The 15,804-nt window shown below is 39.1% G+C and overlaps 1 protein-coding gene across 10 annotated transcripts in view; it reads right to left on the bottom strand.

Moving 5' to 3' along the window:
• APP (amyloid beta (A4) precursor protein) overlaps positions 1–15,804 on the bottom strand; it is a 301,277-nt gene that overhangs the window by 15,343 nt on the left and 270,130 nt on the right. For 7 of the 10 annotated variants that reach the window (XM_011926496.1, XM_011926487.1, XM_011926489.1 and 4 more), the window contains 3 exons: positions 12,244–12,465; positions 5,796–5,849; positions 2,403–2,503 (listed from right to left, as the gene is read on the bottom strand). In XM_011926496.1, the coding sequence (XP_011781886.1) occupies positions 2,403–2,503; positions 5,796–5,849; positions 12,244–12,465 (377 nt within the window). The remainder of the gene's footprint in view (positions 1–2,402; positions 2,504–5,795; positions 5,850–12,243; positions 12,466–15,804) is intronic. The other 3 variants (XM_011926488.1, XM_011926492.1, XM_011926495.1) reach the window with 1 other exon arrangement.

Genomic DNA, 15,804 nt, shown 5'->3' with positions numbered 1-15,804 from the left:
AGCGTAAATATAAACTTTTTTTTTTTTTTTTTGAGATGGAGTCTCACTCTTGTTGCCCAGGCTGTAAGTACTATCTCGGCTCACTGCAACCTCTGCCTCCCGGGATGAAGAGATTCTCCTCCCTCAGCCTCCCGAGTAGCTGGAACTACAGGCGCACGCCACCACATGTGGCTAATTTCTGTATTTTTAGTAGAGATGGCATTTCACCATGTTGGCCAGGATGGTCTCGATCTCCTGATCTTGTGATCCACCTGCCTCGGCCTCCCAAAGTGCTGGGATTACAGGCATGAGCCACCACGCCTGGCCAACATAACTTTTATATGCACTGGGAAGCCAAAATATTTGTATGACATTTTATTGCAAAATGTGTTTTACTGTGGTATTCTGAAATTTCCAAGGTATGCCTCTACCTCCCTAAAAAATTCTTTCAATATAGCCTCAAGGTAGTCAAATGACTGATATTTCTAAGCTAAAACTAACATACTAGCAATCTGGAAGGCAATATAAAATACAGCAAATGAAGCAACTTCAAAAAGTGTTTTACTCATGGTTTATAACAAAATGAGAAATTGTTCATAATTATTCCCTTTACTAAACAAATATGCTAGCTCAACATTTTTATGAAAAGCAAATCATTAATTAGCTAATATACTAGTGTGAGGTAATCAGGAATAAATGAAAGTCTGGACATATTCCTGTGCCTTTAAGAAAATACTGTAATTTTGTGATATTCATTGCACTAATTATAGTACATTATCTTATCAACTAGTTCAGTAGAGGGAGCTGATTCTCCTAATTGCTGCCGCTGCCATTAGTCACTGTCGCTTTACAGGCGTTAGTGTAATTGCAGAGATGGGCTTATACGACACAGGCCCCGGCGAATGCAAATTTTCTCTACATTAATCTTCAGCTTTCTGCTCTATCAACTCTCAACTCTTCAGCGGTTCCCCGGTTTTTATTAACATCTTCAGCAACAGCCTCATCAAGAGAAACCCTGATTTTAAAACAATTGATACTAGATTATCTTGCCAGTAAAAACCATGCTTCAAAAAGCTAAATGTCTTAGTGTAAAAAAAGAACGATGGCAGTTAAGAATGCAAATCCAAATCCCAAGTCAGTTTTTCATTTGCTACAATTATTTAGTCAAGTGAGGCATAAATAATAATTTGAAGGTGTTTCTTTTTGAGATTAATACTAGGATTTATCAACTTTATTTATGAATATTGAAAAGACATTTTCTGCTTGAGAAAAGCTAACACACACACACAAACAAAAGAAGTGCCTGAGATAACTTCAAGTATTATTGCTATGGAAATTTTATTACCATTTTTCTGTCCACCACTGAATGTGATAAAATTGTCTTCTTTATTAATGTAACCCCTTCCTGCACCTACTGATAAGATGGAACCCTAACATAATCCACTATTTGATTTATCTGAATTTCTAACCTTTTGGTAAAGGATTTTATATAACTACTAGAGCTGACCACAAGAGATGTGGCTTTTTGATTTACTCCAATGCTAACATTAGGGGGGAAAAGTGATTTCATCTGAAAAGGCAGCTGCTGTCTTCTTTGCACAAACCTTTTGATGAATGACACTATCAGGAACATCACGGGGTCCTGCTCACCCCATGATCTTATTCTTGCAAGAGAAGTTAAATCATGGGAGGTAGGGGAGGGAATGAAAAGAAAGAGCTGGGGGAGAGATGAATGAGCAAAGGAAGACAGTTCCAGATGTGAACTTAAGCTATATAAAGTGTTCTAGAAAACCAAGCAGCGTATGCACGTGTTTGACTCTGATCCTTCAAGTAAACCTATTATAAACCTATTTTCCCAGAAAACACAGTGGAAGTTAAAGTGGCTGCTATATTGAAATTAATTCCACTTTAAGTCCCGAGTCCTGCACGAACTTAGCTGCCTTGTAGTCTGAAAGAACTACACACAGAGCCTCTTTATTTTCTTTTTTTGAGACAGTCTCGCTCTGTTGCCCAGGCATGATCTCGGCTCTCTGCAACCTCCACCTCCTAGGTTTAAGCAATTCTCCTGCCTCAGCCTCCTGAGCAGCTGGGACTACAGGCACGTGCCACCACACCCAGATAATTTTTGTTTTGTAGTTTAGTAGAGACGGGGTTTCACCCTGTTGGCCAGGCTGTTCTCCAATTCCTGCCCTTGTGATCCACCCGCCTCAGCCTCCCAAAGTGCTGGGATTACAGGCGTGAGCTACTGCGCCAGCCTAGCCTATTTATTTTCTTCACGTTTTCATGGTAATCCTACAGGCAAGCATTGTATTTTTGTTTTTATCTTTTCCTTAATTTGGTTTCTATCACAGGATAAACCAGAGTTAATAGGTCATTTGGCAAGACAAACAGAATAGTGGAAAGAGGTAAATTATTTTACGTACCAATTTTTGATGATGAACTTCATAACCTGAGTCATGTCGGAATTCTGCATCCATCTTCACTTCAGATATCTCCTCTGTCTTGATATTTGTCAACCCAGAACCTGTATTTTATCACAACGAAAGTATGCAGGACAACCAATTAGTTTTACTCATAAATAATAACATTGTAAGACAAAGCCTACCCAAAACTTCTTTCTAGGCCTGAAGTTAGAGGAAAATTGATTAATGACTTTCTTCAAGAAAAATGATACCCTATATTTAAATCCTTAATTACTACCTATTTTAAACAAAAGGAAATGAAAAGGTAAGGGAAACCTGAACGTAAGCCTTCTGCTGCCTTTAATTACATGCTATAATTTTTGAAAATGGGGGAAGTGCAGAAGTTAAATGCTGGTTGAGAGGTTGGCAAGGATTTGTTCCTGGAATATGTTGGCTTGGCTTAGGGGCTCATTGTTTAGCCTATTATGTGTCTTTTTCCGTGGGCACTCATTACTTCAGAAATAACAATAAAAGGCTTTAAAAATGAGCATTAATTACCTGGTGGAACAAAACCGCTACTTTGGGGCTTTGTTCCAATTACAAATAAATTATGTTCATGTATCTATGCAGTGAAGTGTTGTAAAAATTATATAATTTTAGTCAAGTGTTCTAGTTATAGACACAGATTGTAATTGGTTCGTCTGCTGAATAAAGAGCTACAGTACATAATTTTTAAAATGCTTCTTAGCGACTAACAGAATTCATAACCTACAAACTCTTCCTTCTCTACAAATTGCTATATGATTCTTAATACTAATTGTTCTGACGAATTTCATTATTCAAATAATAATTTGAGGCTTAAAACAAAACACAAAGTCATTTAAAAACCAAAAACATCAGTACAAAATATAAACGTCGGTGTCCATGCTATAACATTTAATTATCAAACACCAGAATTTTAGGATGAAAAGGGCTTTTGACGTCATCTCTACGGTGTTCCCACGCAGGGCCAGACTGTCAGTTCCTGTTTGAACACAGAGGAATGTACCAATTTCTCTCCACTTTCTGATAGATTTGCCTGCCAAAATGGCCTTATTTACATGAAGCCAGAATCAGTTTCCCTGTAACTTCCATCCTTGAAGTCTGATTCAACACAGAGCAAGCCTAATTCTCCCTTCCACAGTAAAACCTTGAACAGGCATCACATCCCTAAGGACAGGCATGTTCCTGCTGGTTCTTGTCTTACTTGGGCTACACATTCCCAATTCCTTTGGCTCCCAGGGGAATTTACTTCTTGCTCTTGGCCTAATCACTCTTTCAGTCTTGTCTATGAGATGCTGGGAAACTTGTCACACATCTTGCTGACACTGAAAAGCACAATGTCCACAGCATATGATGTGCCAGTCTAACAGCACAGCCCATACAAGAAGGTAAGGACAATCTGACAACACCTAGGAAATCCACGCTGGTTGTGACATAGCCCCATTTCCTCATTCAAGTGTTCAAAAAGCTTCCACTTGATAACCTATTTGAAGAGAGATCCATAATCAATGTCAATCTATACCTGGCTTGTAGACTGTGAAGTTACCTTCTCTCCTTTTTGCTATCCAGAGCTTCATTTTCCTATCCCTACCTTCCCAGCTTTCTGCAAAGACCATAGGCAATGGTTCTATTTCGCCTTCAAGTTCTCTTAGGCTGCAATTGGTCTGGGTCATAAGAACTTGGACTTGGGTAACCAGATGTCAGAGCAAGACTCCTTCTCAAAAAAACAAAAACCCAAAAACATTTTTTTTTTTTTTAAAAGAAAAAAACATTGACTGGTAGTGTCACCTCTTCCTGGATATTTCAATAGTAACATATAGGCTCTGCTGGCCCAATAGAGAAATTTGATAAAACTGAATGAGTCAAATGAGCACTTTCTAAGTTATGTTTTATGCTTATAGATGAAAAGCAAGTCTTTTAAAGTGAGAAGCACCATGAAAAAAGTCCCAAGGCAAATGACCAATCTGAGCTGGCTGCGGTTGCAATTAGAACTGAACTGACCCTCAGCCCAAGGCCTTACAAGTTGGCTGAGCAGAACAGGAATGTCAACTCCTGGCTCCTTGAGATTCCCTTACATGACACTGACAATAAGGAGGACATCAGAAGAACCGAAACTGTCTCTGACTCACTATAATTTAAATTCCCCTTAAAAGCCTACAGACAGAAGTTCATAACATCAATGAGACCAGCTGTCAAGATGTCTCATGCTACTGTCTCTGCTGCCATTGTTAATCACAGCATAAAGGCATGAAGATGCCACAAGGCAGACTCTGAGTCTTCACGAGTGACTGTGCTTGGAGGAGGCAGTCATGGCTTGAGCCTGTGGTGGAAGTGTGAGGGACAGCGTGGGGCTCCTTCTGGCTCTGCTGCTGACTGTATCTGAACCAGGCAGCAAAAGTTGACCTCTGTGTATTAGTATCTTCAAAGAGGGTTAATTCCCTGTTCTTTGACTATTGCCTGGGGACATTATGAGGAAAAAGAAGAAAATAAATACGGGAAAGTATGTATTATTTAGGATTAAAATCTCTCTGGAATATACAGATTTGTCAATTCAGTAACTTTCTTCCTCTTTTTGATTCACTGAAAGCGTTGGCTACTATCAGTTGGGTGAGGTTGTTCATGGAGTAGACACCAGGCACATATGCTGTGCTATGACATTATTCATAAAATAAAAATGTGTTTCTTCTTAATGCTTGTGAAACTGTAAAAAAAAAAGTGTCTATTTCAGTGTTAATGAGATTTTTAAGTAATATAAAAAAATAAAGGGCTTATGTGCAAAATTATGCATCTACATCTGTTGTGTTACTTTAGCCACTCATTGAGAATAAGTACATACAACCCACAAAAGAGAAGATATATTTCTGGCTCTGGAGAGAAACCAATTCTGGTATTTTCAGGAAATCATGTCTACTTCAGCAACTGATTGAAGTTTGAACCCAGTTTAGTTAGAAAGTGACTCATCTGGACACCAAACAAGAAAGGAGAGATGTTCACACTGGTATCCAAGTCATCACCTGACAGTCTACATCTGTCTGGGCTTCTGTTTTTAAGGACAGGAGCTATATAATTTCTCTGTTTTTTGTTTGTTTTAAAGAAAAAAGAAAAGAAAAAAAAAACCCCCAAATTTGGAAGGGTTCTCTTTGAGGTTTCAAAAGGAAAGCTCAGAAACAAAAAACAAATCACTTCCCTCGGAATTTGGGAAATGAAGAGTAAGGAAAAGTCAAGGGGAATTTTTAAAAGTTTGGTTTCTAAGGTCACTTCGGATTCTACCCTACAGTAAGCAGTAAGAGGCTTAACATGCAGAAAGGAGACAACGTCTGCTCGAGCTCAGGCACAAGATGCGGAGAGGCAGAAGTCAAGCGGTTCCAATACCTGGTCGAGTGGTCAGTCCTCGGTCGGCAGCAGGGCGGGCATCAACAGGCTCAACTGGGCACAGGAAGCAAGAGACACAGAAAGCAAACAAGACAAATCGAGATGGTAAGTCATGGCTCCCGAACATAGTCGAGCAGGGAAAAAAAGCATATGCAATAAACAAGTTACAAAAAAGGAGCAGCTAGGAAAGAACCACAGTGAGTTAATCCCGAGCATCGAGGAACAGGAGGGGCATCACTTTAAATGGTTGATCGCTACTGATGTGCTCCTTAGTTTTCTAATAAAAGCCCTCACCAGCATATGCAGCAACATCAAAGAAGAGGGGTGGGGAGGATGGATTTTCCTCTGAGCTAGTTTAGAGATAGTTTCTTGGCTTTTGATTAGAAATAAAATATTCCCAGCCTAGCAGAAAACCTTAAAGATACTTCCTTTTACAACTGCCCAATCTTATCTTATTTTACAGTTAATTAACTATAAAAGGACTCTTACATTTCCAGGGGAAGTGCAAATATGAATTTATCAGGAGAGCAAAGTATTTACCACATAATCTGCCATTTAGTGAGTGAATCAAATTTGTCCTTAGTATGAGGGCAGAAGAGGGAAACCGCAGTCTTTCTCTTTTTCAAAAAGGCTGGTTTCCATTTGACAGATGACATACAGCTGAAACGTGTGAAATGAGGCTATTTCATTTTATATTTGCCATTGTTCACAATTTTTCCTTTGTATGTGTTCTGGGTCTGACCCAAAGAAAGCAGTGTGGACAGTATGATATTCCTCACCACCACCTGACCTTTCCAAAGCACTTCTGATGCTCAGAAAATACTTCCTTGTTTACACTGGTGTTTGAAGAAACAAGGAATGGGGACCAAGGCGAAGTTTTTAGGATTAATAAATGGTCATAGGGTAAATGAAGCCATGGGGTGGAGGCACAGGGGGAAGCCCTTTTGGTAAGGTGGCAAGTGTAAAGGGAAGAAGGTAAGACAAAGCAAGCACAGGTGCTGAGGGAGACACGGTGTGCTCGATGAGATGGCTTCTAACAACTTCAGTAAAACCATCCAGCTTACTGATGCACACATGCCAGGCATTCAAAGGTGGGATTCTCAGTCCAAATCAGTTTTGGATGATACATGTTAATAGAAACAGTGAGGGAGGAAAAAAGTGGCAGTAAGCCAAGTCTCCAAAATATGAGAAAATATTTCGGGGAGCACTAGGACATTTGGATGAAATAAAAGAGTAAGGGTTTGGTCCTTTCTCATGTAGAGACTGGCAGCATGGTGGAGTCAAAAGGAGGGTGAGGCATCTGATCCCAGGTCTGGGCCCAACATTTACAACATCTGTGACCTTGGGCAAGCGCCCATTTCTGTGGCTGTTTCTCCATATGGAAATAGAAACGTTAACATCTGCATCTTCTAATTATGGTGAGGAACAAATAACCTTTAAAGCTTGTTTCAGACACTACCAAATACTACAGAACTGCACTGATTAAATATCCTATGATCAAATATTCCATAGTAACTACTGATGCGAGAATGACTATTCTCTAGTTTTCCACTAGTCCGTTTAGAGGAAGACATACTTCACTTTCTTCTGCCAACTCCCAAATACATTTTAACAATGAAGTTTGGTTGTTCTATACTTGATGTTTTTTCTTATCTGCAACAACCTGTAATGAGTAACTGTCATTACTCTTGTAAAATGCAGTTAGTTGAAAGGTCATTGTACTTTTTGAGAATTTCCTGATGACGAGGAACCTAAATGGTGCTTCAGCTGCAGTTAAGCACACACTAAACCACATGCGCGAAGGCAAACATGTACCTTGAAGTGGTGGTAAGCGCATACATCAATAGTTACATTATTAGAAAATGTATATGCAACTCAGGGGTAAGTAAGTGAAGTGGACCTGTGGTTTAAATGCAGGCTGAGGAGCCGGTGGTCCCAGGGGCCACTGCTAATGTCACCACTTAGTTTCTCTGTGATCTGGGGCCAATCACATTCTTTCTGAACTTCAGTTGTGTCACAAAGTAAATGGTTTTTCCAGGGTTCAAATGCATATACTCATGCGAAAGAAACTTACAAATGATATAGTCCTATACGTTTCTTTGCCTCTCCCTGCTCTTCTTCTTTTTTTAAAATAGGCATGTATTATTTAAAACCAGTAATAAAACGTTTCCTATTTTTTAGGAAGATTAAACAAAACTAGTTTCGGTGACATAAACCTTAATCTGCTTTAAAAGATTGAAGCTAATTTAGTATAAATTAATGCTAAAAAAATAGGTAGCGCAGGGAGCAGACATTAAAATACAGTTCTTTTTTAAAAGGCAATTATGATATCATTGCCAAAAAAAAAAAATACACACCAACAAAACAAAGTAGTGTATTTCCCAATCCATTGCAAATACTTTCCAATTTTTCCAATGGACCTTTACTTAACCGGAAAGTAACTTCATCAATAAAGTGTTAAAAATATTTTACATTGGTCGTTTAGTAATTTAAAAACAAGAAATAGATTATCTTATCTTTAACTTTTAAAAGAGTTAAAATAAAATGTAAGCAGAAATGAGTTATTCTTTTGATCTCAGTAGCTTTGAATCTAATCCTTTGCTTTAAGAGGAGAGAAACAGAATGGTCAGACCTCTGGGATTTTTGAGTTTGCTACTTCTGGTGTTCTTTGTAATAAACCTAAACTATTAACAGTGCTGCCTTGTACAAACTCTCTACCAGGTCAAAGGTATGAGGAATCAGCAGTACACCAGTTTTACATATAGATAAGAGGCCTGACAAGAACTGGTTTGTAAGTTTAATGAAATACTTACTTAATCTAAATTTCAGCATTTAAATTGGCTTCCTCATTGCCTCTATAAAGCTAGTTAAAAATATACTAGAAGGCAGCTTCACACTTTGCAAATACATCCATACAGTCTTATAAGACCTGCTGTGTCTCTTTAAAAATATTGCAGGATTTTATCTACATATTATATCTAGGTATTTTTTACAAAGAGGCAGACTGTTGGCCACAAAGGCTTCCTGGCGGTTACTGCATGCTATGCCGCTCTTTGTGGCTGCCCTTCTCAGGCAGTCAGGAAAAAGCAGAACAAACACAAATGTCATTAACGCTAATGCTCCAGCCAGATCATTTCACGATTTGTGAGCACAATTCTGTAACAACAGCTTCATTGCAGCCTGGCCATTCATTTAGGTTTTGTGAATGTGAAAACCAAAGAATAAAAATTTCTTAAGGCAAATTGCAGCTGTTTAAGAGTATATCATATTGGAAAACTCTGATATGCTTATTTTTTTCAATGTAAATTTAAAAAATGGGCATCAGACCCTCCTCTGGATTTCCCTGATTGTTCTTGAGAAAAACAACACATTTTTGGCAAGCATTTGAAACTATGATAATGAGGACTGCATGAAGAACAAAAGGAAATCCTTTGAGAATTTTAGATATTTTCAGTAGTCGTGTGTGCGCGCGCACACACATGTCTGTAAAAAGAAAGACTAACAAGTTTCTGGGGAGAGGTGGGAGATGGTGTGAGAAGAGAGATGGCTTTAGGACTGTATCTCATTACATGGCTTATTATATTCATTATTTTAAGGATACACTGTTGAGGCCATCTTGAGACAGGCTGAAAAAGTCTCTCTAATAAGATCCTGGCTCCATTAAAAAAAAGAAAAAAAAGAAAAAAAAAAGCTACCACTGACATTTACTATGTTCCAGGAATTTTGATAAGAGTTATTTTATGCCTTCTTATTTAATGCTTATACTATACCTCTGAGTTAGGAATTATTATCAACCTTATTTTACAGATGAGGAAGCAGCCAGAGAGGCTAAGTAACTTGCTCATAAGCGCAGAGCAGAGCTGGAATTTAAACTCAGGTCTGTATCATTCAGGAGTTCACGAGTGTGGAGTAGTATTTAATATCCTATGAGATGACGGCCATCAATTTTATTTAAAAATTGTTGGAGAGGCTTTTCAAATTGTTTGCTATAATCAATATATATCAGTGTCGGGACTGATAACGAAGAGTACCCCAACTCAAGACTCTGACACTGCAAGTCCTATTGCCTCCCAATATTGTTATACCAGATTTTACTGTTCAAACGGAATCCTTATTTAACAAGAGTGTCAGCTCTTTTCATGTGGCCTCGGCAATGTAATAGCTGCATGTTTGTCAAGTATCCGGAGGTACTTAATCAAGCTCTTTGCTGAAATGGACATCTTGGCAATACCCAAGGGTTTCAGTGTATGTGTGTGTGTACATTCACACGTGTGCACGCAGATTGTCTCCTAAGGCTGATGCTACATGGTACGCTGTTCGTGAAAGAGTAAATTTAGTGTGCCTTCAATTTAGAAAATGAGATTGGACATTTTTCACTAAAAATTCTCGTTAGAGACTGAATGAAAAGGACTTTCAATGATCAAAATGTATCTACCTGTAAAGAAACAACACAATCGGCACTCTATTAATAATACATTTAATAGGGTAGGTGTCCAGGTCTTTGATAATGAACTGTCCCTAAATTTGTTTTCTTCTATGTGATTAAGAATTGTTTTCATAAATGGTAAAGTTTTAATTATTTTTACATCGTCAGTAACATGCTGTTTGTATCTGCTATTACTATAAGGTGCCCTTTTTCGAATTAAGGAAACAAATTTGGGGTGACGACTCACATTGTGAAAACAGTCTATATATTTTCTGCAATGGTTCTTTAAAAAAAACTTGTCCAGTGCACTTAAGGTCTAATATTATATTTAGATTTAGTCTGAGGAGTGTACTAATTGCATGTTATAAGGTATATTATATATATATTTTTACTTTTTAAAAATAATGTATGTATGTATGCATGTATTTATTTATTTACTTTTTGAGACAGAGTCTTGCTCTGTCGCCCAGGCGTGATCTCAGCTCACTGTAAGCTCCACGTCCTGGGTTCACGCCATTCTCCTGCCTCAGCCTCCCGACTAGTTGGGACTACAGGCGCCGTCACCACGCCTGGCTAATTTTTTTTTTTTTGTATTTTTAGTAGAGATGGGGTTTCACCATGTTAGCCAGGATGGTCTCGATTTCCCGACCTTGTGGTCCACCCGCCTTAGCCTCCCAAAGTGCTGGGATTACAGGCATGAGCCACCACGCCCGGCCTATAAGGTGTATTATAAATATGAAATCTCCATCAACATTTGCTACCTTAATAAAGAAAATCAGGTAAAATGCTGTGTTCTTAAAAAACATGTTATTTGTATCTAGAAATCAAGGTGTTTGTGTGTAATTTTATACTTCTGAACATGAAGAAAAAAGAGAAAAGAAGCTGAAAGATGCTCTCGCTTGAACAGATATTTCTGCTAAGAAATCCCTGTGAAAAAGGATGCCATCTACTGCTCAAATTTGTTGTAGAGAAGAATCTTACTTCTTTGAGATACCAAAGGAAAAAACATTTAGAGCAACGTGCTCCTTAATTTTGGCAGCTGCCTTGAATTTAATTTTCTAAACACAAATTAAGTCTTAAGCAAAATTAAATTTTATTTATATGTAGTTCTCTTTGCCTTTAGCATTTAATTCAATCTGAAATTTCATGTACAAGTAAGTAGCCAATGAAGACTACTTTGGTGCCTGTCAAATCTCCATCTCTGCAGGCCCTGTCAAAACTCCTCTCTCTGGATAAATTGTAATTTTCCTTATTTCACAATCTATCTGTTCTTTTGGAAGGTGGCATTCTAGGTCATTATGTCATAAACACAAGTTGAATTTTGTGCTTCCATTCCAGAGGAAACAATATACCTCATAGTTAAAAAACATTTCTAAAAAAATTCCTACCAAAAGTCATCGCTTAAGAACGTAGTCTCCTAGTGCCTCCACTTCTTCATTTGAAAAAGTCATAAAAATAATATATGACATACAGTACATGCTCTTTATGTATATGCTTTTATTGTTATATACGGTATTATTTTATATTAAGAAGAACGGGAAAATAAAAATGAGAAGAATGCTATTGCCACACACGTTCCATTTGAAGGACTGTCTCTTCAATAATACGCTGTGGCTGCCCTTCGCCCAGGGGTGTTCACTTGAAGGATAATATTCCCTAGAATGCAAATCTGGACATTTGGGAAACAAGAGGTCCTTTACTTGCAAATGTTATGTAAATCATTACCATTCTGTTTTGCCACCTATACAATGGGGTTGTTATCTTTTTCAACAATTGGCAGTTTACTTGCTTTGCAGCATAAAAAATATAAAGAATCATTTACACAGATAAAATATTATTTTAATGACACAGGAACTCCTAATATTTACTTTTTAAAGTAAAATTGAAATGAAAATATTTATTACTACATTAAAAAAATTCACCACTCAAGAACATACAAAAGATAACTCTCTCTCCTACACACATGTATGTATGTCTATATACACCTGCCGGAATGCCCTCGCTGGCTCAGGGGACTCTTACCTTCGTTTTCTGTATTGGCTGGCACAGAGTCAGCCCCGAAAGAATGCCACGGCTGGAGATCGTCCAGGCTGAACTCTCCATTCACGGGAAGAAGCTCCACTGTAGTTTTCGTTTCGGTCAAAGATGGCATGAGAGCATCGTTTCCGTAACTGATCCTTGGTTCACTAATCATGTTGGCCAAGACGTCATCTGAATAATTTTGCTCTTTCTGAAGCAGCTCATCTAAACCAAACAAAACCATCTCTTTGGTGAGTAACAACAATCACAACAGCAGTAGCAGCAGCCACCATTCACTTCTGCCAGGCATGACTTCAACTGCTTCCACAGGCATGATCTCGTTTACAGCCATGGCATAGGTACCATTATCATCTCCCTTTTACAGATGTGAAAACTGAGGCACATGGCATTCAAGATACTTATGCAAAGTCACAGCTCACAAGAGCCGCTGGCAGGACTGGAGTCAGGAGCATGGCAGCCAGCCAGTGTGCTGCAGCGTGGCACCCCTAGAGGTGAAAGGCCACAGGAGCTCAGTTGCCATTTCCTCCTGACACAGTTAGACGTCCCCAGTATACAGTGATCACACAGGAATAAACACCAGGCTTTGGTGTGGTGGCAGTAAGCGAGGCACAATCTCATTCAAGCTGAAAGGCAACAGTGAATCTCCTGTCTTGCCTTGCACACTTGCAAGGATAAGCAAAGCATTAATGGGTCAGCAGTTTGCTACCTTCTTGAATAGTTTTCAGTTTTGCCTTGAAAAAATATCTGCATTTCCTAAATGCTCCTCTTGTGCTGCATGATCTATGCCCTGAGGCAACAAGGAAACCGTTCCCTTGCCCTTCCAGATGTAGCCCTGCAGACAGACATCCAGCCTTCTCTGGACTTAACCACCCCTGGCTCCCCACATTTCCCAATGTGAGCAGACACCAAATGTCCTGCCTTTTTCCTCTGTTGCTTCCCTTTCCAAAGAATGCTGTCAGTGCCTGCCTATCCCCTACTTTAAAAATTGATTAAACAAGAATCAACTTTACGGAACATCATTGACTTATCTTTTTTTACTGGAAAAAAAGAGCTTAGAATATAATCTTGTATCATGTGTAATTACTGCTTTAAAAACTGACCCCAGGATATCAAGATTTGTGAGTCTTCTCTTGTGTCACCAAAGATTCACCATGTTTTTCTCTGATTTTTACAAATTAGAGACCAACAGATAGCATCACGCTAATAACAATATTTGATTAACCAAAATGTCTCATTTTCCAATCGTATCTGTGTCAAGAGTTTGCTGTAGTATATATTTCAGACATATCGCTGGTTAGCTTTATTGCTAGAGAAAATGAAAAGATCAGGATTTAAATTTAACTTGCAACATTTTACAATCATCTTTCAAATCTTCTTTTATATCGACAAAAAATGTATCTGAAAACTTAAAATTCTGTTCAAATATACCCATTAAAATAATTTGATGGAACAGCATTAAAGCATGTTGAGTAATATCTTTTCATGGAGTCAGTTTTATTGCAAGAGATTTTAAGTGATGAAATCTCAAGTAAATCAGTCCTTTTGAAGTCTAATCTGAGTTATAATATATCCCAATTCACTGTGGCACCGTTTCTAAAATTCAATACTTGATTCCTATGATGACTTTGAGGACGTATACGAGGCATACTTAGAGTAACAGGGGGAAGAAGCCCCACCACTTAGCTATCATTGTAAATACTTAAAAAACCATGTGGTTTTATTCCCTTACAGATAAAAGGCCCTCATTACATTTCCTCCAACTTTTTCATGTCTTACAAAGCCATAGGCAGTGGCTGATAACTTAGCCAATGTCCGATTAAATAAATTAAATGAGCATTTCCTTTATATAAATCTTTTGCTTGTGACTGTTATGCACTTACTATGCTAAAGAGAAGATATTCTGGAATACTAATAATTATTGGTGCTTACACATTCATCTTGAGAGGAAATAACCTTTGCCCGCGAGAAAGCTCTTGGACCACCCAGGGGCTATGCTGTTCTTGGGCCTGTGGTACTTACTATCGCCTACCCTGTCCTTTATCTGGAAATGTTCTTACTGTTTTGCATACACAGTACTTACCTTCTTCCCTGTGACATCTCTCAATAACTCTTCTCACTCTTTTTTTCTCCTCTCCTCATCCCTGTCATTTTCTTCTTGTATCTCTTTCCATCTCTTTCTACACTTCTGCCTTTGGAAATCCCATCGACTCTTGAAACTCTAAAGATCTCCTACCTTTGGATGAATCTGAAATGTACTTCCCCAGCTTGGACTTATCCCTCCCACTCAAATTTGTATATTTCCAACATTTTGCTGGAGATAACAACTTAGGGCTCCCTCCTGATCCATGCACTTGGTAGGTACACAACTGCTCTCAAGGTCCCTGGCTTTCCCTCCCGCCTTTCCCGTTTTCTAATCATGGCAGAACCATTCTCCCTCCCAGTCACAGGCCTGAATCCTTCAGAGCCATCCAGGACTCCCTGTATTTCTTCGTGTCCGGTACTTACACTACTGACAAATCCTTTTGTATTCTATTTCTGAATTCTCTCAACTACTTCCTGCTTGCTTTTCCACACCACCCTCACCGCCCCTGGGAATATGATTACTTTTTGCCTGGATAATTACAATAGTCTCCTCACTGCTTGCTTTGGTGTGAATGTCCCCCAAAGTCATGTGTTGAAACTTCATCTCCACTGTGGCAGTAGTGAGAGACGGGGTCTTCTGGAAAGCAAGTCATGAGAGTTCCACATCCCCGAATGGATTAGTGCCTTCTAAAAGGGATAGAGGAACCCAGCACAGGCCTCTTTTTGTGCATCTGCCATATGGGAACGCAGGGTTTGCTGCCTCTGGAGGATGCAGCCACAAGGCGCCATTTTAAAAGTAGAGAGACCAGGCCCTCAGCACACAATGTCGTGCCCACTCTTGAACCTGTCCTTCTCAGCCTCCAGAATTGTAGTATTTCTATTGTTTATAAATTACCCATTCTCTGGTATTGTTAAAGCAGCACAAACCGACTGAGACAATGGTCTCCCTGCTAGCTTTTATTTTTTGGTTCCCCAAATATTTTCCTGACAGAGAGGAATGAGGAATGGCTCCCTCTGTTTCAGTGGGTCTTCATTTTCTACTGAATTAATTCTAATTCTTTTGCCAGATGCTGAAGGCCCTCTGTGGTCTGGGCTTACCCCATATCTAGCCATGAAACTCACAGCCCCTAGCTGTCTACACCACACCTCTCTCTCAGGCTAAATAACTTGGGGTATTCCCATAAAAGACCACGTATACCCATTCTGACACTTTTGTTTTCTATTCCTGCTATTGAAACTAGTAGGCCTCACAAAACCTAAAAAGTTAGCACCAGGTGGCCCTAGATAGGGTCCCACCCTGCCTAGATAGGGTCCCACCCTGCCTCGATAGTGTTTCACCCTGATAGGGTCCCACCCCTGCCAATTCCGGGAAACAACCTCATGAGGTCCCACCCTGCCAATTCCAGGGGTCTCACCCTGCCTCAAAGTTCCCGGAATTATCAACTCCAGGAAAGAACCTCA

This window comes from Colobus angolensis, unplaced genomic scaffold (assembly GCF_000951035.1).
Source record: "Colobus angolensis palliatus isolate OR3802 unplaced genomic scaffold, Cang.pa_1.0 Scaffold69, whole genome shotgun sequence".
In the NCBI taxonomy this organism is placed as follows: domain Eukaryota; kingdom Metazoa; phylum Chordata; class Mammalia; order Primates; family Cercopithecidae; genus Colobus; species Colobus angolensis.
Note: the sequence above shows the minus strand (reverse complement) of the source record. Positions and strands in the feature narration are given on the sequence as shown.